The 24366-nt window shown below is 47.9% G+C and overlaps 1 protein-coding gene across 1 annotated transcript in view; it reads left to right on the forward strand.

The window, feature by feature from the left end:
* The window catches only part of tmem63c (transmembrane protein 63C), a 161320-nt gene that overhangs the window by 77787 nt on the left and 59167 nt on the right, over positions 1–24366 (forward strand). The window contains exons 14-15 of the mRNA XM_078233152.1: positions 60–180; positions 20996–21129. Of these exons, the coding sequence (XP_078089278.1) occupies positions 60–180; positions 20996–21129 (255 nt within the window). The remainder of the gene's footprint in view (positions 1–59; positions 181–20995; positions 21130–24366) is intronic.

Genomic DNA, 24366 nt, shown 5'->3' on the forward strand with positions numbered 1-24366 from the left:
ACATCTAGGTTCCTGCCTCTGGTTCTATTGTGTTTGTAACTTCTATTTTGCTCTCTTAGGCGAAAGGCCATGAAAGGACGGCTATATTTCACAGCCAAGGCCCAAAAAGAAGGAAAGATAATGATCAAGACTCACCCATTGGCTCGGATCTGTTGCTGTGACTTCTGTGGGTTTGAACAGGTGAGAAGAATAGAAAGCTCAGTTTATAAAAAAAAACCATGTTAAAACCTGAATCCACTGCACTCTGGGACAGTGAGTTCCACTGATTCACAACCCTCTGTGAGAAGTAGCTTCTCCTTATCTCTGTCTTGAACCTTTCCCCTCCTACTCTACAGCTATGAGACCAGAAGACATAGGAGCAGAATTAGGCCGCTCAATTATAGCTGATATTTTTTTCTCAACCCCATTCTCCTGCCTTTTCCCCATAACCCCGAACCCCTTATTAGTCAAGAACATATCTATCTCTGTCTTAGAAAAAACTATGACCTCTTGTCCTAGACTGTTGTGGAAGGGGGAACATTTGGTTAACATTTACTTTATCAATCCCGTTGAGTATTTTATATGCCTCAATCAAATCCCTCCTCATTCTTCTGTGCTCCAGCGAGTACAAGCCCAAGCCCAAACTGCTCAACCGCTCCTCATACAACAGCCCCTTCAAACCTGGAATCAGTCCAGTGAACCTCTTCTGAACCGCCTCCAGTGCCTCCACATCCTTCCTCAAAGAAGGTGACCAAAACTGAACACAATACTCCAAGGTGCCGATTTTACCAAATTGGGACTAAGTGCCGGGTCCGGTCGTCAAACGGATCCGCGCCCGGCAGCTGCGCTCCAGCGCGCCCATACGCCTTTTTTCGGTGCCGGTCTATTGGGCGGGGCTTAGCGCTGTTGGAGCGGCCGGAGCTGCAACTGCACATGTGCAGTTCGGAACAGACCGCAGGCAGCGCCGCCCGGGCGCGAAAGGCAAAGCAGCTCAGACAGCAGAGAGGAGGAAAGGAATTCCCTTTGGAGGATAATGTCCACGTTATAATCACAGGAACTAAACACCTGACAGTCCAAAATCTGGGATAATATTACAGGACAGGGATGGGGGGATATACATTTTGAAATATTATCCCAGATTTTGGACTGTCAGGTTTTTAGTTCCTGTGATTTGGACATTATCCTCCAAAGGGAATGTGACGTGTCTGCCCCTGGGGGGGGGGGTGGGGAATGGAGAAGGGGAGTGACGTGTCTGCCCTGGGAGGGGGGGCGGAATCCCTCCTCCGTGGGGAGGAGGGATTGGCTGCAGACTGGCAGCGCCCCACCCCTCACCCCCAGGGGCAGACACGTCACTCCCCTTCTCCACCCCCCCCCACCCCAGGGGCAGACACGTCTCTCCCCTTCGCCATCCCCCACTCCCCCCCCAGGGGCAGACACGTCACTCCCCTTCTCCATCCCCCCCCACCCCAGGGGCAGACACGTCACTCCCCTTCTCCATCCCCCCCCCGCCCCCCAGGGGCAGACACGTCACTCCCCTTCTCCATCCCCCCCCCCGCCCCCCAGGGGCAGACACGTCACTCCCCTTCTCCATCCCCCCCCCGCCCCCCAGGGGCAGACACGTCTCTCCCCTTCTCCATCCCCCCCCTGCCCCCCCCAGGGGCAGACACGTCACTCCCCTTCTCCATCCCCCCCCGCCCCAGGGGCAGACACGTCTCTCCCCTTCTCCATCCCCCACCCCCAGGGAAAGGCAGAGCAAGGCCAGGAACGTGCAGGAGGCTGTCGACGGACTGCAGATTGGAAGGATGGTGGAGGGAGACCAGCGATCAAGCTAGGTTGGGAGTGTGCCTCCCGGGGGGGTCCGATCCCAGGGGGGGGCGGGGGTTGTCTGCCGGTGGGGCCTGCCTCCCAGGGGGATCTGATCGGGGTGGGGTCGGGGGGTGCTGCCGGGGTGGTTCGCGGGGGGGTGGGGGTCCGCGAAGGATGGTCGTGGGGGGATTGGCTTCGATGGTTACCCTGCTGAATTGGAGTCCCATTCGGACTTTTATTTAGCAGGTCGTTTAATGCGCGGACGCGAAATGGGCCACAACCTGGTAAAGTCGGATTCGTCGGCAAAGTTGGGCGCGAGCTTCATTAAGTCGATTTAAATGCATGCAAATGCATTTAAATCGTCGCGCCGGCCGATTCGGGCGCGCTCCAGGCCCGCGCCCGGATCGGGGCTCGGTAACGACGCGATCTGCCATGAGTCGGCTGCAGATCGCATTTTAGGCCCGACGCCCAACTTTATCGCGATTTCGCGCCCGTAAAATCGGGCCCCAAGTGTGGCCTCACCAATGCCTTATACAATTGTAACAACACTTCTCTCCTTGTATACTCTAGACCCTTTGCCATAAATGCCAAGATTCCATTAGCCTTCCTGATAACATTCTGCACCTGCATACCCACTTTCTGAGACTCATGCACAAGGGCACCCAGATCCCTCTGCACAGACACCTTTTGAATCTGTTTCCCATTTAAATAGTAATTTTCCCTTTTATTTTTCTGGCCAAAATGGATAACCTCGCATTTATCCACATTAAACTCCATCTGCCAGATTCTGGCTATTCCCCAAGCCTGTCAATATCCATTTATAAACAATTTAATCTTCTCATCACAGCCTGCTTTCCCACCTATTTTCGTGACATCAGCAAATTTTGCTATGTTACACTCTGTCCCTGCTTGTAGATCATTGATAGAGATTGTAAATAGTTGTGGTCCAGAACTGAATCCTGTGGGGGAGCCCACTAATTACAGATTGCCAGCTGGAGAAGGACCCATTAATTCCAACCCTCAGATTTCAATCAGCCAGCCAATCCTCAATCTAAGCCACTTTTCTACCATCAGCCTCTTGGGATCTAACCCAAGTCTGGACCAGTCTCTTGTGTGGCACCTTATCAAATGCCTTCTGGAAGTCCAAATAGATCACATCCACAGGATCCCCGTTATCTACCTTGCTGGTTACATCCTCAAAGAACTCGGGTATGTCATCAAGACTTGCCCTTCACAAAGCCGTGCAGACACTGGTAAACTGAGCTTTGCTTTTCCAGATGCTCCGTCACTTTCTCCTTAATGATTGACTCCAGCAATTTTTCCACCACAGAGGGACTGAAATTCAGGAGAATGGCAAGTCATTGAGATGTAAATTAGGCACAATGGTATAGAAAATGAGAATGTAAGTAGAGCAGAAGGATGGAGATTAATGAGATGGGTTTCTGAATCAGAGATCTGGATTTTCAGGGAGACAGAATGACTGGAGCCACTTAAAAATGATGGGCAGGACCTGATTCTGGGTTCCCTGCCCCCATTCACAGTGCCCCCACTTTTTGGTGGCACAAGATAAGGATGTGGAGAGAGAGCCTGCACCCTGCACACTCACCTTGACTGGCTGCATTGTGGGGGTAGGCATCTGCGAGCCTCCTGTAATTTTCATGGAGTCGGCCAGCTTCCAGGTGAGTTGTGATTCGTCATCCCTCAAATGAGTCACAAACCATAGTTTGGCTTTGGAAAGCTCTTGAAAAGTAAGTTCAAAAGATCTTGCTCATGCCCCCAGTAGGTCTCCATAGAAGCTCACACCACCTCATAGCCCCCATCCAACCTCATGGCCCAATATATACAGAATTAATCAACCATACAGTCACAATGGCATGTGTGAAATTGCTCAGGATAAAAAACAACGCCCATTGACAAATCTCAAAACAAAAACTGCTGTTTTTTTCACCCTATAAAAGTGCCAGTCAGACAGACCGTCAAAGTAACGAGGCTTCAAACACTTCACACATGTTATTATGCAAACATACATTGAGACATTGACAGAAGAGACCACGGAATGAACACAGAAAGGGGGCAGTGGTACAGTGGTATCATCACTTGACTAGTAATCTAGAGACACAGGGTAATGCCATCATGACTCCCACCACAGCAGATGGTGCAATTTAAAACCTCAATAAAAATAATGATGACAATGAAACCATTGTTGATTCTCTTAAAAGTCTATCTGGTTCACTTATGTCCTTTAGGGAAGGAAATCTGCCATCCTTATCTGGTCTGGCCTACATGTGACTCCAGATGCATAGCAATGTGGTTTCAAATTCGTGGATCACTGGGAAGTCTTCAAGAGAGGATGGCACCTTAGAAATCTTAGAATCTTAGAAACCCTACAGTACAGAAACAGGCCATTCGGCCCATCGGGTCTGCACCGACCACAATCCCACCCAGGCCCTACCCCCATATCCCTACATATTTATCCACTAGTCCGTCTAACCTACGCATCCCAGGACACTAAGGGCAATTTTAGCATGGCCAATCAACCTCACCCGCACATCTTTGGACTGTGGGAGGAAACCGGAGCACCCGGAGGAAACCCACGCAGACACGAGGAGAATGTGCAAACTCCACACAGACAGTGACCCAAGCCGTGATTCGAACCCAGGTCCCTGGAGCTGTGAAGTAGCAGTGCTAACCACTGTGCTACCGTGCCAAGAAAGACGGGTTACACCTAAACTGGAGGGGCACGAATATCCTAGCTGGGAGTTTTGCTAGTGTTGTTCGGGTGGGTTTAAACTAATGTGGCAGGGGGGTGGGGATCAGAACAAAAGGTCAATAAGCATAGAGGCTGGGGACGAGGTTGGGGCCAAGACAAGGCTATCTAAGAGGAAGAGCATTCTGGGGGAGAATGACCTCAGTGGGCCTGGAGGTCTGGAGTGCATCTGCTTCAATGCAAGGAACGTCACGGGCAAGGCAGACGAGCTTAGAGCCTTAATGCTTGCGCGGAACTTGGATGTGGTTGCAGTGACGGAGACTTGGTTAAAAGAAGGACAGGACTGGCAGCTGAATATTCCGGGGTATAAATGTTTGAGGCGAGACAGAGAAGGGGCGAGGAGAGGTGGGGAAGTAGCAATGCTGGTTAGGGAGCATATTACAGCGGTACAGAGGGTGGACAATTTGGAAGGGTCAGGTAATGAGTCACTGAGGGTGGAGCTCAGAAACAGGAAGGGCGCAGTCACTATGCTGGGGGTATGCTACAGGCCTCCCAACAGCCCACGGGAAGTTGAGGAACGGATATGTAAGGAGATTCTGGACAGATGCAGAAAAAATAGGGTTGTTGTAGTGGGAGACTTTAATTTCCCTCACATAGACTGGAAATCGCTTAGGGCTGGGGGCCTGGGACGGGGAAGAATTTATAAAATGCATACAGGAAGGTTCTTTGGAACAATATGTTGACAGTCCAACTAGAGAGGGGGCTATACTGGACCTAATACTGGGGAATGAGCCCGGTCAGGTCATCAAAGTTTCAGTGGGGGAACATGTGGCAAATAGTGACCACAATTCTGTAAACTTTAGGACAGTAATGGAAAAAGATGAGTGTTGTCCTATGGGTAAGGTGCTGAATTGGGGGAAGACTAACTACAGCCGGATTAGGCAGGATTTGGTGGCTGTTGATTGTGAGAGGCTGTTCGAGGGTAAATCCACATCTGGCATGTGGGAGTCTTCTAAGGAGCAGTTGATAGGACTGCAGAACAGGCATGTGCCTGTAAAGAGGAAGGATAGGAAAGGTAGGATTCAGGAGCTGTGGATAACCAGTGAAATTGTGGGTCTAATCAAAAAGAAAAAAAAGAGGCATACATGAGGTCCAGGCAGCTAAAAACAGATGGAACACTGGAGGAATACAGAGAAAGTAGAAAAGAACTCAAACAGGGACTGAGAAGGGCAAAAAGGGGTCACAAAATGTCCTTGGCAGACATGATTAAGGAGAATCCTAAGGCATTTTATACATACGTTAGGTACAAGAGGGTTGTTAGGGAAAGAATCGGACCTCTCAGGGACAAATTATGCTTAGAACCAAAGGAAGTAGGAGAGATCCTAAACGAATACTTTGCATCAGTATTCACAAAGGAGAGGGACATGTTGACTGGTAGTGTCTCAGAGAGATGTGTTGACCCGTTAGAAAAAATCTCAATTACAAGGGAGGAAGTGTTTGGTTTTTTTAGGAAACATTAAGACAGACAAATCCCCAGGGCCAGATGGCATCTATCCTAGACTCCTCAGGGAGGCAAGAGATGAAATTGCTGGGCCTCTAGCAGAAATCTTTGTCTCTTCACTGGACACAGGTGAGGTCCCAGAGGATTGGAGGATAGCAAATGTGGTCCCGTTATTTAAGAAGGGTAGCAAGGATAACCCGGGTAATTATAGGCTGGTGAGCTTGACGTCCGTGGTAGGAAAATTGTTGGAGAAGATTCTTAGAGATAGGATATATGCGCATTTAGAACTGAATAATCACATTCGCGATAGACAGCATGGTTTTGCACGAGGGAGGTCATGCCTCACAAATTTGGTTGAGTTTTTTGAGGAGGTGACAAAAACGATTGACGAAGGAAGGGCTGTGGATGTCGTCTATATGGATTTTAGTAAAGCGTTTGACAAGGTCCTTCATGGCAGGCTGGTGCAAAAGGTTAAATCTCACGGAATAAAAGGTGAGCTTGCTAGAGAGTGGAGAACTGACTTCGCCATAGAAAACAGGGTAGCAGTGGAGGGGTCTTTTTCCGGTTGGAGGTCTGTGACTAGTGGTGTTCCGCAGGGCTCTGTACTGGGACCTCTGCTGTTTGTGATATATATAAATGATTTGGAGGAACATGTAGTTGGTGTGATCAGTAAGTTTGTGGACGACACAAAGATTGCTGGAGTTACGGATAGTGATGAACATTGTCAGAGAATACAGCAGGATATAGATAGGCTGGAACATTGGGCGGAGAAATGGCAGATGGAATTTAATCCAGATAAATGCGAAGTGATGCATTTCGATAGATCTAATGTAAGGGGGAGCTATACAATAAATGGCAGAACCATCAGGAGTATAGACACACAGAGGGACCTGGGTGTACAAGTCCACAGATCCTTAAAGGTGGCAGCACAGGTGGAGAGGATGGTGAAGAAGGCATATGGCATGCTTGCCTTTATTGGACGGGGCATAGAATATAAAAGTTGGCATATGATGTTGCAGCTGTATAGAACGTTGGTTAGGCCACATTTGGAATACTGTGTCCAGTTCTGGTCGCCACACTACCAGAAGGACGTGGAGGCTTTGGAGCGAATACAGAAAAGCTTTACCAGGATGTTGGCTGGTATGGAGGGTCTTAGCTATGAGGAGAGATTGGGTAAGCTGGGGTTGTTCTCCCTGGAAAGACGGAGGATGAGGGGCAACCTAATAGAGGTGTATAAAATTATGAAGGGCATTGATAGAGTGAACAGTGGGAAGGTTATTCCCAGGTCGGAGGTGACGAACACAAGGGGTCACGGGTTCAAGGTGAGGGGGGCAAGGTTCAACACAGATGTCAGTGGGCCGTATTTTACACAGAGGGTGGTGGGGGCCTGGAATGCACTGCCAAGTAAGGTGATTGAGGCGGACACGCTGGGATAGTTTAAGACTTATCGAGATAGCCACATGAACAGACTGGGAATAGAGCAATACAAACAAATGGTCTAGTTGAGCACATGAGCGGCGCAGGCTTGGAGGGCCGAAGGGCCTGTTCCTGTGCTGTATTGTTCTTTGTTCTTTGACTCTTGAATGCTCTCTCAAGTGGCCAAGCATATCACTCAGTTGTATTCAACCGCGACAAAAAAGGGACCTGAGGGGCAATCTGTTCAGACAAAGGGTGGTACATGTATGGAATGAGCTGCCAGAGAAAGTGGTTGAGGCAGGTTCAATAGCAACATTACGAAGGCATTTGGATATGTACATGGATGGGAAAGCATTAGAGGGCGATGGGTCAAACGCAGACAATTTGGACTAGCTGGGGGGCTCCATGGTCGGCATAGACCGGTTGGGCCATAGGGCCTGTTTCCATGCTGTATCGCTGACTATAAATGGAACAATAAGGAATTAAATCAGACGGACCACTGAGCACAGGAAATGACAGTGGCAAACCCAACCCTATCGACCCTGCAAGTCCTCCTTACTAACATCTGGGGACTTGTGCCAAAATTGGGAGAGTTTCCTCACAGACTAGTCAAGCAACTGACATAATCATACTCATGGAATGTCCAAGATACCATCACCATTTCTGGGTATGTCCTGTCTCTCCTGCAGAAAAGACCCAGCAGAGGTGGTGGCACAATGGTGGATGGGAGGGAGTTGCCTAGGAGTCCTCAACATCGAGTCTTAACCCCATGAAGTCTCATGCCACCAGGTCAAACATGGGCAAGGAAACTTCCTGCTGATTACCACATTCCGTCCCCCCTCAGCTGATGAATCAGTAGTGCTCTGTGTTAAACACCACCTGGAGGAAGCTTTGAGGATGGGCGGAGAAGTGGCAGATGGACTTCAACCCAGATAAATGCGTAGTGGTCCATTTTGGCAGGTCGAATGGGATGAAGGAGTACAATATAAAGGGAAAGACTCTTAGTACTGTGGAGGATCAGAAGGACCTTGGGGTCTGGGTGGGAGACTTAGAATCATGGAATCATACAAAAGAGGCCCTTTGGCCCATCGAGTCTGCACCGACATATTAGAAACACCTGAACTCCTACCTAATCCCACCTGCCAGCACTTGGCCTATTAGGCTGAATGTTATGATGTGCCAAGTGCTCACCCAGATACGTTTTAAAGGATCTAGGGGTACATGTTCATAGCTCCTTGAAAATGGAGTCACAGGTGGACAGAGTGGTGAAGAAGGCATTCAGAATGTTTGATTTCATCGGTCAGAACATTGAATACAGGAGTTGGGACGTCTTATTGAAGTTGTACAAGACATTGGTAAGGCCACACTTGGAATACTGTGTGCAAGTCTGGTCACCCTATTATAGATATTATTAAACGAGAAAGAGTGCAGAAAAGATTTACCAGGATGCTACCGGGACTTGATGGATTGAGTTATAAGGAGAGGTTGTATAGACTAGGACTTTTTTCTCTGGAGCGTAGGAGGCTGAGGGGTGGCCTTATAGAGGTCTATAAAATAATGAGGGGCACAGACAAGGTAGATAGTCAATATCTTTTCCCAAAGGTAGGGGAGTCTAAAACTAGAGAGCACAGGTTTAAGGTGAGAGGGGAGAGAGACAAAAGTGTCCAGAGGGGCAATTGTTTCACACACAGGGTGGTGAGTGTCTGGAACAAGCTGCCAGAGGGAGTAGTAGAGGCGGGTACAATTTTATCTTTTAAAAAGCATTTAGTTACATGGGTACGATGGGTATAGAGGGATATAGAACAAAGAACATAGAACATTACAGCGCAGTACAGGCCCTTCGGCCCTCGATGTTGCGCTGACCAGTGAAACCCATCTAAAGCCCCTCTTAGCTACACTATTCCAATATCATCCATATGTTTATCCAATAACCATTTGAATGCTCTTAATGTTGACGAGTCCACTACTGCTGCAAGCAGGGCATTCCACGCCCTTCCTACTCTCTGAGTAAAGAACCTACCTCTAACATCTGTCCTATATCTATCACCCATCAATTTAAAGCTATAGTGCCTTACGAGCCTGGTGGAGTTCTTCGAAAATGTGACTAAACACATTGACGAAGAGAAAGTGGTAGATGTGGTTTATATGGATTTTAGCAAGGCGTTCGATAAGGTCCCCCATGCGAGGCTTCTAGAAAAAGTGAGAGGGCATGGGATCCAAGGGGCTGCTGCCCTGTGGATTCAGAACTGGCTTGCCCAAAGGAGGCAGAGAGTGTGTCTAAATGGGTCTTTTTCTAATTTGAGGTCGGTCACCAGTGGTGTGCCCCAGGGATCTGTTCTGGGACCCTTGCTGTTTGTCATTTTCATAAATGACCTGGATGAGGAAGTGGAGGGATGGGTTGGTAAGTTTGCCGACGACACGAAGGTTGGTGGGGTTGTGGATAGTCTGGAGGGATGTCAGAAGTTACAGAGGGACATAGATAGGATGCAAGACTGGGCGGAGAAGTGGCAGATGGACTTCAACCCAGATAAATGCGTAGTGGTCCATTTTGGCAAGTCGAATGGGATGAAGGAGTACAATATAAAGGAAAAGACTCTTAGTACGGTCGAGGATCAGAAGGACCTTGGGCTCCGGGTCCATAGGACTCTAAAATTGGCCCCGCAGGTGGAGGAGGTGGTTAAGAAGGCGTATGGTGTGCTGGCCTTTATCAATCGAGGGATTGAGTTTAGGAGTCCGGGGATAATGATGCAGCTATATAAGACCCTCGTCAGACCCCACTTGGAGTACTGTGCTCAGTTCTGGTCGCCTCATTACAGGAAGGATGTGGAAAAGATTGAAAGGTTGCAGAGGAGATTTACAAGGATGTTGCCTGGATTGAGTGGCATGCCTTATGAGGATAGGCTGAGGGAGCTCGGTCTTTTCTCCTTGGAGAGACGTAGGATGAGAGGAGACCTAATAGAGGTATATAAAATGTTGAGAGGCATAGATCGGGTGGACTCTCAGAGGCTTTTTCCCAGGGTGGAAATGGCTGCTACGAGAGGACACAGGTTCAAGGTGCTGGCGGGTAGGAACACGGGAAATGTTAGGGGGAAGTTTTTCACACAGAGGGCGAGTGGAATCGGCTGCCGTCAGTGGTGGTGGAGGCAAACTCACTAGGGTCTTTTAAGAGACTCCTGGATGAGTACATGGGACTTAATAGGATGGAGGGTTATAGGTGGGCCTAAAAGGTAGGGATATGTTCGGCACAACTTGTGGGGCCGAAGGGCCTGTTTTGTGCTGTAGTTTTCTATGTTTCTATGTCCCCTCGTGTTAGCCATCACCATCCGAGGAAAAAGGCTCTCACTATCCACCCTATCTAATCCTCTGATCATCTTGTATGCCTCTATTAAGTCACCTCTCAACCTTCTTCTCTCTAACGAAAACAACCCCAAGTCCCTTAGCCTTTCCTCATACGATGTTCCCACCATACCAGGCAACATCCTGGTAAATCTCCTCTGCACCCTTTCCAATGCTTCCACATCTTTCCGATAATGCGGCAACCAGAACTGTACGCAATACTCCAAGTGTGGCCGCACCAGAGTTTTGTACAGTTGCAGCATGACCTCCTGGCTCCGAAACTCAATCCCTCTACCAATAAAAGCTAACACACCGTACGCCTTCTTAACAACCCTATCAACCTGGGTGCCAACTTTCAAGGATCTATGCACATGGACACCCAGATCCCTCTGTTCATCCACACTACCAAGTATCTTACCATTAGCCCAGTACTCTGTATTCCTGTTACTCCTTCCAAAGTGAATCACCTCACACTTTTCCACATTAAACTCCATTTGCCACCTCTCATCCCAGCTCTGCAGCTTATCTATGTCCCTCTGTTACCTGCCACTTCCCTCCGCACTGTCTACAACTCCACCGACTTTAGTGTCATCCGCAAATTTACTAATCCATCCTTCTACGCCCTCATCCAGGTCATTAATAAAAATGACAAACAGCAGTGGTCCCAAAACAGATCCTTGCGGTACACCACTAGTAACTGGACTCCAGGATGAATATTTCCCATCAACCACCACCCTCTGTTTTCTTTCAGCTATGATGTGGAGATGCCGGCGTTGGACTGGGGCAAACACAGTAAGAAGTTTAACAACACCAGGTTAAAGTCCAACTGGTTTATTTGGTAGCAAAAGCCACACAAGCTTTCGGAGCCCCAAGCCCCTTCGTCAGGTGAGTGGGAATTCTTTTCACAATCAGGGCATATAAAGACACAAACTCAATTTGCATGAATAATGGTTGGAATGCGAATACTTACAACTAATCAAGTCTTTAAGATACAAACAATGTGAGTGGAGAGAGCATCAAGACAGGCTAAAGAGGTGTGTATTATCTCCAGACAAGACAACCAGTGAGACTCTGCAGGTCCAGGCAAGCTGTGGGGATTACAAATAGTGTGACATGAACCCAATATCGCGGTTGAGGCCATCCTCATGTGTGCGGAACTTAGCTATCAGTTTCTGCTCAGCGACTCTGCGCTGTCGTGTGTCGCGAAGGCTGCCTTGGAGAACGCTTACCCGAATATCAGAGGCCGAATGCCCGTGACCGCTGAAGTGCTCCCCAACAGGAAGAGAACAGTCTTGCCTGGTGATTGTCAAGCAGTGTTCATTCATCCGTTGTCGCAGCGTCTGCATGGTTTCCCCAATGTACCATGCCTCGGGACATACTTTCCTGCAGCGTATCAGGTAGTCAACGTTGGCCGAGTTGCAAGAGTATGTACCGTGTACCTGGTGGATGGTGTTCTCACGTGAGATGATGGCATCCGTGTCGATGTTCCGGCACGTCTTGCAGAGGTTGCTGTGGCAGGGTTGTGTGGTGTCGTGGTCACTGTTCTCCTGAAGGCTGGGTAGCTTGCTGCGGACAATGGTCTGTTTGAAGTTGTGCAGTTGTTTGAAGGCAAGAAGTGGGGGGTGTGGGGATGGCCTTGGCGAGATGTTCGTCTTCATCAATCACATGTTGAAGGCTCCGGAGGAGATGCCGTAGCTTCTCCGCTCCGGGGAAGTACTGGACGACAAAGGATACTCTGTCCACCGTGTCCCGTGTTTGTCTTCTGAGGAGGTCGATGCGGTTTTTCGCTGTGGCGCGTCGGAACTGTTGATCGATGAGTCGAGCGCTATATCCTGTTCTTATGAGGGCATCTTTCAGCGTCTGGAGGTGTCTGTTGCGATCCTCCTCATCCGATCAGATCCTGTGTATACGGAGGGCTTGTCCGTAGGGGATGGCTTCTTTAACGTGTTTAGGGTGGAAACTGGAGAAGTGGAGCATCGTGAGGTTATCCGTGGGTTTGCGGTATAGTGAGGTGCTGAGGTGACCGTCCTTAATGGAGATGCGTGTGTCCAAGAATGCAACCGATTCCGGAGAGTAGTCCATGGTGAGTCTGACGGTGGGATGGAACTTGTTGATGTCATCATATAGTTGTTTCAGTGATTGTTCACCATGAGTCCAAAGGAAAAAAATGTCATTGATGTATCCAGTGTATCGCATCGGTTGAAGGTCCCGTGCGGTGAAGAAGTCTTGTTCGAACTTGTGCATGAAGATGTTGGTATATTGAGGTGCGAATTTGGTCCCCATGGCTGTTCCGTGTGTCTGGATGAAGAACTGGTTGTTGAAGGTGAAGATATTGTGGTCCAGGATGAAGCGGATGAGTTGTAAAATTGCATCTGGAAACTGGAAATTTTACAACTCATCCGCTTCATCCTGGACCACAATATCTTCACCTTCAACAACCAGTTCTTCATCCAGACACACACAACAGCCATGGACAGCCATACGGACAAGTCCTCCGTATACACAGGATCTGCTCGGATGAGGAGGATCGCAACAGACACCTCCAGACGCCGAAAGATGCCCTCATAAGAACAGGATATAGCGCTCGACCCATCGATCAAAAGTTCCGACGTGCCACAGCGAAAAACCGCATCGACCTCCTCAGAAGACAAACATGGGACACGGTGGACAGAGTATCCTTCGTCGTCCAGTACTTCCCCGGAGCGGAGAAGCTACGGCATCTCCTCCGGAGCCTTCAACATGTCATTGATGAAGACGAACATCTCGCCAAGGCCATCCCCACACCCCCACTTCTTGCCTTCAAACAACCGCACAACTTCAAACAGACCATTGTCCGCAGCAAACTACCCAGCCTTCAGGAGAACAGTGACCACGACACCACACAACCCTGCCACAGCAACCTCTGCAAGACGTGCCGGATCATTGACACGGATGCCATCATCTCACGTGAGAACACCATCCACCAGGTACACGGTACCTACTCTTGCAACTCGGCCAACGTTGTCTACCTGATACGCTGCAGGAAAGCTTGTCCCGAGGCATAGTCCGTTGGAGAAACCATGCAGACGCTGCAACAATGGATGAATGAACACTGCTTGACAATCACCAGGCAAGACTGTTCTCTTCCTGTTGGGGAGCACTTCAGCGGTCACGGGCATTCGGCCTCTGATATTCGGGTAAGCGTTCTCCAAGGCGGCCTTCGCGACACACGACAGCGCAGAGTCGCTGAGCAGAAACTGATAGCCAAGTTCCGCACACACGAGGACGGCCTCAACCGGGATATTGGGTTCATGTCACACTATTTGTAATCCCCACAGCTTGCCTGGACCTGCAGAGTTTCACTGGCTGTCTTGTCTGGAGACAATACACACCTCTTTAGCCTGTCTTGATGCTCTCTCCACTCACATTGTTTGTATCTTAAAAACTTGATTAGCTGTAAGTATTCGCATTCCAACATTATTCATGCAAATTGAGTTTGTGTCTTCATATGCCCTGTTTGTGAACAGAATTCCCACTCACCTGACGAAGGGGCTTGGGGCTCTGAAAGCTTGTGTGGCTTTTGCTACCAAATAAACCAGTTGGACTTTAACCTGGTGTTGTTAAACTTCTTACTGTTCTTACAGCTAGCCAATTCCTGATCCAAACCACTAAATCACCCTCAATCCCATGTGTCCGTATTTTCTGCAAAAGCTTACCATGGGGAACGTTATCACACGCTTTGCTGAAATCCATATACACCACATCAACCGCTTTACCCTCATCCATCTCTTTGGTCACCTTCTCAAAGAACTCAATAAGGTTTGTGAGGCACAACCTACCCTTCACAAAACCGTGCTGAACATTCCTAATCAAATTATTCCTTTCTAGGTGATTATAAATCCTATCTCTTATAATCCTTTCCAAAACCTTGCCCACAACAGAAGTAAAGCTCACCGGTCTATAATTACCAGGGTTATCCCTACTCCCCTTCTTGAACAAGGGGACAACATTTGCTATCCTCCAGTCTTCTGGCACTGTTCCAGTAGACAACGACACAGATCAAAGCCAAACGCTCTGCAATCTCCTCTCTTGCCTCCCAGAGAATCCTAGGATAAATCCCATCCGGCCCAGGGGACTTATCTATTTTTACCCTTTCCAGAATTGCTAACACCTCCTCCTTATGAACCTCAGTCCCTCCAGTCCAACAGCCTACATCTCAGTACTCCCCTCGACACTGTCCCTCTCCTGTGTGAATACCGACGAAAAATATTCATTTAGTGCCTCTCCTATCTCTTCAGACTCCACGCCCAACTTCCCACTCCTGTCCTTGACTGGCCCTAATCTTACCCTAGTCATTCTTTTACTCCTGACCTAGCTATAGAAAGCTTTAGGGTTTTCCTTGATCCTATCGGGCGGCACGGTAGCACAGTGGTTAGCACTGCTGCTTCACAGCTCCAGGGTCCCAGGTTCGATTCCCGGCTCGGGTCACTGTCTGTGTGGAGTTTGCACATTCTCCTTGTGTCTGCGTGGGTTTCCTCCGGGTGCTCCGGTTTCCTCCCACAGTCCAAAGATGTGCGGGTTAGGTTAATTGGCCAGGTTAAAAATCGCCCCTTAGAATTCTGTGATGCGTAGGTTAGAGGGATTAGTGGGTAAATATGTGGGGGTAGGGGCTGGGTGGGATTGTGGTCGGTGCAGACTCGATGGGCCGAATGGCCTCCTTCTGCACTGTAGGGTTTCTATGTTTCTATGTTTACCTGCCAAAGACTTCTCATGTCCCCTCCTGGCTCTTCTTAACTCTTTCTTTACGCCCTTCCTGGCTAACTTGTAACTCTCAAGCTCCCTAACTGAGCCTTCACATCTCATCTTGATATAAGTCTCCTTCTTCCTCTTCACAAGAGATTCAACCTCCTTAGTAAACCACGGTTCCTTCACATGACTGCTTCCTCCCTGCCAGACAGGTACATATTTATCAAGGACGCATAGTAGCTGTTCCTTGAAGAAGTTCCACATTACAATTGTGCCCATCCCCTGCAGTTTCTTCCCCAACCTATGCCAGCTAAATCTCGCCTAATCGCATCATAATTTCCTTTTCCCCAGCTATATCTCTTGCCCTTTGGTATATACCTATCCCTTTCCATTGCTGAGGTAAATGTACTCGAATTGTGGTCACTGTCACCAAAGTGCTCACCTACCTCCAAATCTCACACCTGGCCTGGTTCATTACCCAGTACCAAATCCAATGTGGCCTCGCCTCTTATTGGTCTATCTACATACTGTGTCAGGAAGCCTTCCTGCACACATTGGACAAAAACTGACCCCTCTAAAGTACTCGAACTATAGCTTTTCCAGTCAATATTTGTAAAGTTAAAGTCCCCCAGAACAACTACCCTGTTACTTTCGCTCCTATCCAGAATCATCTTTGCAATCCTTTCCTCGACATCTCTGGAACTTTTCGGAGGTCTATAAAAGAACTCCCAACAGGGTGACCTCTTTTCCTGTTTCTAACCTCAGCCCAAACTACCTCAGTAGACGAGTCCTCATCAAATGTCCTTTCTGCCACCGTAATACTGTCCGTGACTAACAATGCCACACCTCCCCCTCTTTTACCACCTTCCCTGCACTTACTGAAACATCTAAACTCTGGAACCTGCAACAACCATTCCTGTCCCTGCTCTATCCATGTCTCTGAGATGGCCACAACATCGAAATCCCATGTACCAACCCATGCTGCAAGTTCACCCACCTTATTCCAGATGCTCCTGGCGTTGAAGTACACACACCAAACCGCCTTCCTGCCTGCCAGTACACTCCTGCGACCCTGAAACCTCATCCATGACCTCACAACTCTCAACCTCCTGTACACCGGAGCTACAATTCAGGTACCCACCCCCCTGCTGAATTAGTTTAAACCCTCCCGAAGAGCATTAGCTAATTTCCCCCCCAAGATATTGGTACCCCTCTGGTTCAAGTGCAGACCATCCTGTTTGTAGAGGTCTCACCTACTCCAGAAAGAGCCCCAATTGTCCAGGTATCTGAATCCCTCCCTCCTGCACCATCCCTGTAACCACGTGTTCAACTGCTCTCTCTCCCTATTCCTCTCCTCACTATCACGTGGCACGGGTAACAAACCAGAGATAACAACTTTGTTTGTTCTAGCCCTAAGCTTCCACCCTAACTCGCTGAATTTCTGCCTTGCATCCCCATCCCTTTTCCTACCTATGTCTTGAGTGCCTTTGTGATCCACAACTTGGGGCCAAATGGGCCAAATGCGGGCAATTGGGATTAGCTTAGGGGTTTTAAAAAAAAAGGGCGGCATGGACAAGTTGGGCCGAAGGGCCTGTTTCCATGCTATAAACCTCTTTCACTCTATGTGAGGCAACCTGCCTCTGCCACCTTCCCAGGCAGCGTATTGCAGACTGTCACCACCCCCTGGGTAAAAATGTTTTTCCTCAAATCACCCCCAAACCTCCTGCCCCTCATCTTGAACCTATGTCCCCTCCTGCCTGACCCTTCAACTAACTTAAATCTTAGTCACCAAGAGTGGCTCCGTAGTACCACCACAGACTGAGCTGGCTGAGTCATGAAGGATGCAGCTGCTAGACTGGGACTGCGGCAAGTAGTGAAGGAACTAACAAGAGGGAAATCCATACTTGACCTCATCCTTACCAACCCGTCTGTCGCAGATGCATCTGTCCATGACAGTATAGATAGGAGTGACCACCACACAGTCCTGGTGGAGATGAAGTCCAGTCTTCATATCTTCACATTGAGGATACCCTGCATCATGCTGTGTGACACTATCACCGTGCTAAATGGGACAGACTTAAAACAGATCCAAAAACTCAAAACTGGGTACGCGTGAGGTACTGTGGGCCATCATCAGCAGCAGAATTGTACTCGACCACAATCTGTAAGCTCACGGCCCGGCACATCCCCCACTCTACCATTACCACCAAGCCAGGGGTCAACCGTGGTTCATAGAGTAACATAGACATCGAATAAGATAGAAGATAGGAGCAGGAGGAGGCCATTCGGCCCTTCGAGCCTGCTCCGCCATTCATTACGATCATGGCTGATCATCCAACTCAATAGCCTAATCCTGCTTTTTGCCCATAACCTTTGATCCCCTTCGCTCCAAGTGCTATATCTAGCTATATCTATCTTGAAAACATTCACTGTTTTGGCAGCAACTACTTTCTGTGGCAATGAATTCCACGGGCTCACCACTCTTTGGGTGAAGAAATGTCTCCTCACCTCCAGCCTAAATGGTCTATCCTGAATCCTCAGACTGTAACCCCTGGTTCTTAACTCCCCCACCATTGGGAATATCCTCCCTGCATCTACTCTGTCTAGTCCTGTTAGGATTTTATAAATCTCTATGGGATTCCCCCTCATTCGTCTGAACTCCTGCGAAAACAATCCTAGCCTAGTCAATCTCTCCTCATACATCAGTCCCGCCATCCCCGGAATCAGCCTGGTAAACCTTCACTGCACTCCCTTGAGAGCAAGAACATCCTTCCTCAGAAAAGGAGACCAAAACTGCATACAATACTCTAGATGTGGACTCACCAAGGCCCTGTATAATTGCAACAACACATCCCTGTCCCTGTACTCGAAACCTCTTGCAATGAAGGCCAACATGCCTTTTGCCTTCTTTACTGCCTGCTGCACCTGCATGCTTACCTTCAGCGACTGGTGCACAAGGACACCCAGGTCCTGCTGCACACTCCCCTCTCCCAATTTACAGCCATTCGGGTAGTAATCTGCCGCTTGTTTTTGCTTCCAAAGTGAATAACCTCACATTTATCCAAATTATACTGCATCTGCCATTGATTATCCCACTCACCCAACCTATCCAGATCATTCTGAAGGATCTCTGTATCCTTGTCACAGTTCACCCTCCCACCCAACTTGGTATCATCTGCAAACTTTGAGATGTTACATTTTGTTCCCTCATCCAAATCATTAATATATATTGCGAATAGCTGGGGTCCCAGCACTGATCCCTGTGGCACCCCACTAGTTACTGCCTGCCAATTTGAAAAACAAGTTCAATGAAGTATGCAAGAGGGCATGCCAGGAGCAACAGCTGGTGTAAAAATGAGGTGCCAACCTGGTGAGGCTATAACACAGGATTACTTGCATGCCAAACTGCATAAGCAGCAAGTAATAGACAAAGCTAAATGATCCCATAACCAATGGATCAGTCCTGCCACATCCACCCGTGAATGGTAGTGGACAATTAAACAACTCACTGGAGGAGGAGGCTCCACAAATATCTCCATCCTCAATGATGGAGGAACCCAGCACATCAGTGCAAAAGATAAGGCTGAAGCATTCGCAGCAATCTTCAGCTAGTAGTGCCAAGTGAATAATTCATCTGGGCCTGCTCCGGAGATCCCCAGCATCACAGATGTCAGCCTTCAGCCGATTTGATTCACCCCACATGAAGACACTGGATACTGCAAAGGCTATGGGCCCTGACAATATTCCAGCAATAGTACTGAAGACTTGTGCTCCAGAACTTGCTATGTCCCTAACCAAACTGTTCCAGTACAGCTGCAACACTGGCATTTACCTGGCAATGTGGAATATTGCCCAGGTATGTCCTGTACACAAGAAACAGGACAAATCCAACCCGGCCAATTACTGCCCCATCAGCTTACTCTCAGTCATAAATAAAATGATGAAAGAGATTTATCAACAGTGCTATCAAGTGGCATTTACTCAGGAATAACCTGCTCACGGATGCTCAGTTTGGATTCTGCCAGGGTCACTCAGCTTCTGACTGTATTACAGCCTTGGTTCAAACATGGACAAAAGAGCTGAATGCCAGAGGTGAGGTGAACGGGACTGTCCTTGACATCAAGAAGTCCTAGCAAAACTGAAGTCAATGGGAATCAGGGGAAACTTTCCGCTGGTTGGAGTTATACTTGGCATAAAGGAAGACGGTTGTGGTGGTTGGAAATCAATTATCTCAGTTCCAGGACATCACTGCAGAAGTTCCTCAGGGTAGTGTCCTAGGTCCAACCATCTTCAGCACAATGTTCAGTATCATTCACGACTGCAGTGGTTCAAGTAGGCAGCTCACCACCACCTTCTGATGGGCAACTAGGGAAGGGCAATAAATGTTGGTCTAGCCAGGGTCGCCCACATCCCATTAATGAATTCAAAAGTTTTTTATGACCAACAGTTCTCTGCAGCTCTCACCCAAGCATGCCTAATGAGGGCAGGTGTAAATCCTTTCAGTAAAACTGATGACATCATTATGCATGCTTGGCTGAGAGTCCAGACTCATAACATGATTTCTCAGCAGGGAACTCTGCTTTAACAGCTGCTTTGAGGAACCATGGGGAGTGGTTGGCGGCATGAGTTGGCATGAAGGCTATAAGGGGTCATGGGTTTGGATGGAGAGGCATGAGTTGGTGTGGTGACTTTGGATGTGAGCAAGAGTGAGGGAGAGTGGGCCCATCAACCTTTAATAGAACTAGGACAACGGGGAGGCGATGGCCTAGTGGTATTATCGCTAGACTATTAATCCAGAAACTCAGCTAATGTTCTGGGGACCCAGGTTCGAATCCCACCACGGCAGATGGTGGAACTTGAATTCAAGATAAAATATCTGGAATCGAGAATGTATTGATGACCATGAAACCATTGTCAATTGTCTGAAAAACCTATCTGGTTCACTAATGTCCTTTAGGGAAGGAAATCTGCCGTCCTTACCTGGTCTGGCCTACGTGTGACTCCAGAGCCACAGCAATGTGGTTGACTCTCAACTGCCCTCGAGCAACTAGGGATGGGCAATAAATACTGGCCAGCCAGTGACGCCTATGTCCCACGAATGAATTTTTTAAAAAAGCCAAAGTGGACCTTCTAACTAGCTTATGCTCTGCTTCCAGAGTCAGTGAGCCTGACTCGATCTCAGACCCTCACCCACCTTCCTGAAGCAAAGATTGAGACATAGGGTGGCCTTTCGACTGAGATATGTTAATACAGCCATGGTCCAAACATGGAAAAAAAACGAGTGAATTCAAGAAGTAAGATGAGACCTACAGCCCTTGACATCAAGGCAACATTCGACCAAGTGTGGCATCAAGGAGCCCCAGCAAAATTTAAGTCCACAGGTATCAGTGGGAAAACTGTCTACTGGCTGAAGTCATACCTAGTACAAAGCAAAATGGTGGTGGTTGTTTGAGGTCAATCATTTCAGCTCTAAAGCTTGAGGTACGTGACCAACTGGTCATCTGGGATTTCCATCTCTTTTGCAGGTGGATGCAGAGCAGTACTACAGTGAATTGGAGGAGAAACTAACAGATGAGTTTAATGCTGAGCGGAATCGAATTACCCTGAAAAGGCTGGGAATGGGTTTTGTGACCTTCCAGGATGAGCGAATGACAGCTGTGTGAGTGTCTATGAGTGAGGGAGATATTTGTTTGATTGCTTATTGAACTTTCCATTTGTCAATTTATACAAACTGCCTGACCAAACATGCAGTGCCTTATGCTCCCTGGCACTGGCCCTACATTAACCAACATTGACCATGCACTGTCCCTCCACTCCCTGCTATTGCTCCCTGATCATCCAAAACTATTGTGACGCAAGTGTACCTTTAAGAAATGTACTTTAAAAAAAATCATGTTCTCTGCAGTTACACAGCTTTGGTTTTATTTTATTGTTGCCGGGCTGTCTGGTTAGAAGTCCTTTTATTGCTGCTTCAATGGCTTAAATGGGGTTTTGCTTATTGTTACTCTGGGCCTCCGGTACTTTCTGGGATCTTAAATGACCCTGCATTGTGAGGGGGAAGATTGATTGACAAGTCAAAGTCAGGTTGTTCCTCTCCAGAAAAGTCTAAGGATTCATTTTCAGTTTTAGTTTAGAAAGGGGTGGACATCAGACTGAAAAGCAATGTTTCTCTCCTGGAAGCAAGCCTTCCTTGAGTGAAAAGATCTGCTGTTGTTGGTTGGCTTGCCTGGAGTCTCTCTCTCTCTCTGGTGTTTTGGGAAGCTGTTCTGACTTATAACACTATTGTCTATCTCTTAAACTGTATCAAGTCCAGTTTACCTATCACCACCACTCCCTCGCCCCCCCCAAAATGAATGACTTGCATCGGCCCCCAGTTAAGCAACACCACAATTTTAAGATGCTTATCCTTTTTTTCAAATCCCTTCGTGGCCTCACGCCTCCCAACCTTTGTAATCTCCACAACCCTTATCTGCGCTTCTCTAATTCTGGCCTGTTGTTATCTCCAATTTTAATCATGTCATCATTGGCAGCAGGGTCTTCAGCTGCTAAGACACTAAGCTCTGGAATGCCCTCCCTAAACCTCACAATCTCTATTTCTTATCCTTTAAGATATTCCACAAACACCCTTTGACTTTTGGATAACCTCTGTTGGTTATCGGTTTTATTATATCCTTATGTTTTCCTGTTAAATTCTGCTTCAGGAACTCTCCTGTAAAATACCTTGGGACATGTTAATATAAGTGCAAGGTTCACCACCCGTTCAGGCAGTACATTCTAGATCATAATCACTCTTTTCACTTTTGTCTTAAATGTGTGTTCCCTGGCTACTCTACTGTCAGTGGGAATTCTGATTTACTGTAACAAAAGCATTGATAATTTTAAACAACTCCATCAAATCTCCTTTTAACCGTGTCTGCTCTAAGGAAAACAACCCCAACTTCTCCAGTCTCTCCAAAGTTCCTCATCTCTGGTACATCAGTAAATCTCTGCACTATCCCCAAGGCCAATATCTCCTAAAATGTTATAGGGCCCACATTTATCGCCCATCCCTAATTGCCATAAAACCATAGAACGTTATGGCGAAGAAAGGGGCCATTCAGCCCATTATGTCTGTGCTGGCCAAAAAGAGAAGGAAGAAACTAGCCACATAATTTAGAACATAGAACAGTACAGCACAGAACAGGCCCTTCGGCCCACGATGTTGTGCCGAGCTTTATCTGAAACCAAGATCAAGCTATCCCACTCCCTATCATCCTGGTGTGCTCCATGTGCCTATCCAATAACCGCTTAAATGTTCCTAAAGTGTCTGACTCCACTATCACTGCAGGCAGTCCATTCCACACCCCAACCACTCTCTGCGTAAAGAACCTACCTCTGACATCCTTCCTATATCTCCCACCACGAACCCTATAGTTATGCCCCCTTGTAATAGCTCCATCCACCCGAGGAAATAGTCTTTGAACGTTCACTCTATCTATCCCTTTCATCATTTTATAAACCTCTATTAAGTCTCCCCTCAGCCACCTCCGCTCCAGAGAGAACAGCCCTAGCTCCCTCAACCTTTCCTCATAAGACCTACCCTCCAAACCAGGCAGCATCCTGGTAAATCTCCTCTGCACTCTTTCCAGCGTTTCCACATCCTTCTTATAGTGAGGTGACCAGAACTGCACACAATATTCCAAATGTGGTCTCACCAAGGTCCTGTACAGTTGCAGCATAACCCCACGGCTCTTAAACTCCAACCCCCTGTTAATAAAAGCTAACACACTATAGGCCTTCTTCACAGCTCTATCCACTTGAGTGGCAACCTTTAGAGATCTGTGGATATGGACCCCAAGATCTCTCTGTTCCTCCACAGTCTTCAGAACCCTACCTTTGACCATGTAATCCACATTTAAATTAGTCCTACCAAAATGAATCACCTCACACTTATCAGGGTTAAACTCCATTTGCCATTTTTCAGCCCAACTTTGCATCCTATCTATGTCTCTTTGCAGCCTACAACAGCCCTCCACCTCATCCACTACTCCACCAATCTTGGTGTCATCAGCAAATTTACTGATCCACCCTTCAGCCACCTCCTCTAAGTCATTAATAAAAATCACAAAGAGCAGAGGACCAAGCACTGATCCCTGTGGCACTCCGCTAGCAACCTGCCTCCAATCCGAAAATTTTCCATCGACCACCACCCTCTGTCTTCGATCAGACAGCCAGTTACCTATCCAATCGGCCAACTTTCCCTCTATCCCACACCTCCTCACTTTCATCATAAGCCGACCATGGGGGGACCTTATCAAACGCCTTACTAAAATCCATGTATATGACATCAAGTGGTGGTGTTCCCATGCATCTTCTGCCCTTTTCCTTATATCTGGTTGAGGTCATGGGTTTGGAAGGTGATGTCAAAGAAAAGGTGAGGTGCCTGAAAATTAGAGAGTGGCAAATGTTGTGCCTTTGTTTAAGAAGGGCTGCAGGGAAAAGCCTGGGAACTACAGGCCGTGAGCCTAACATCTGTAGTGGGTAAGTTGTTATAAAGTATTCTGAGAGACATGATCTACAGGCATTTAGAGAGACAACGACTGATTAGGGAAAGTCAGCATGGCTTTGTGGGTGGAAAATCATGTCTCATGAATTTGATTCAGTTTTTTGAAGGGATAACCAAGAAGGTAGATGAGCACAGTGCAGTTTATGTTGTCTACATGGACTTTAGCAAGGCCTTTGACAAGGTGCCGCATGGTAGGTTGTTGCATAAGGTTAAATCTCATGGGATCCAGGATGAAGTAGCCAATTGAATCCAAAATTGGCTTGATGACAGAAGCCAGAAGGTGGTTGTTGAGGGTTGTTTTTCAAACTGAAGGCCTGTGACCTCAGGAATCAGTGCTGGGTCCACTGTTAT

Source organism: Mustelus asterias, chromosome 18, assembly GCF_964213995.1.
Source record: "Mustelus asterias chromosome 18, sMusAst1.hap1.1, whole genome shotgun sequence".
Taxonomy (NCBI): domain Eukaryota; kingdom Metazoa; phylum Chordata; class Chondrichthyes; order Carcharhiniformes; family Triakidae; genus Mustelus; species Mustelus asterias.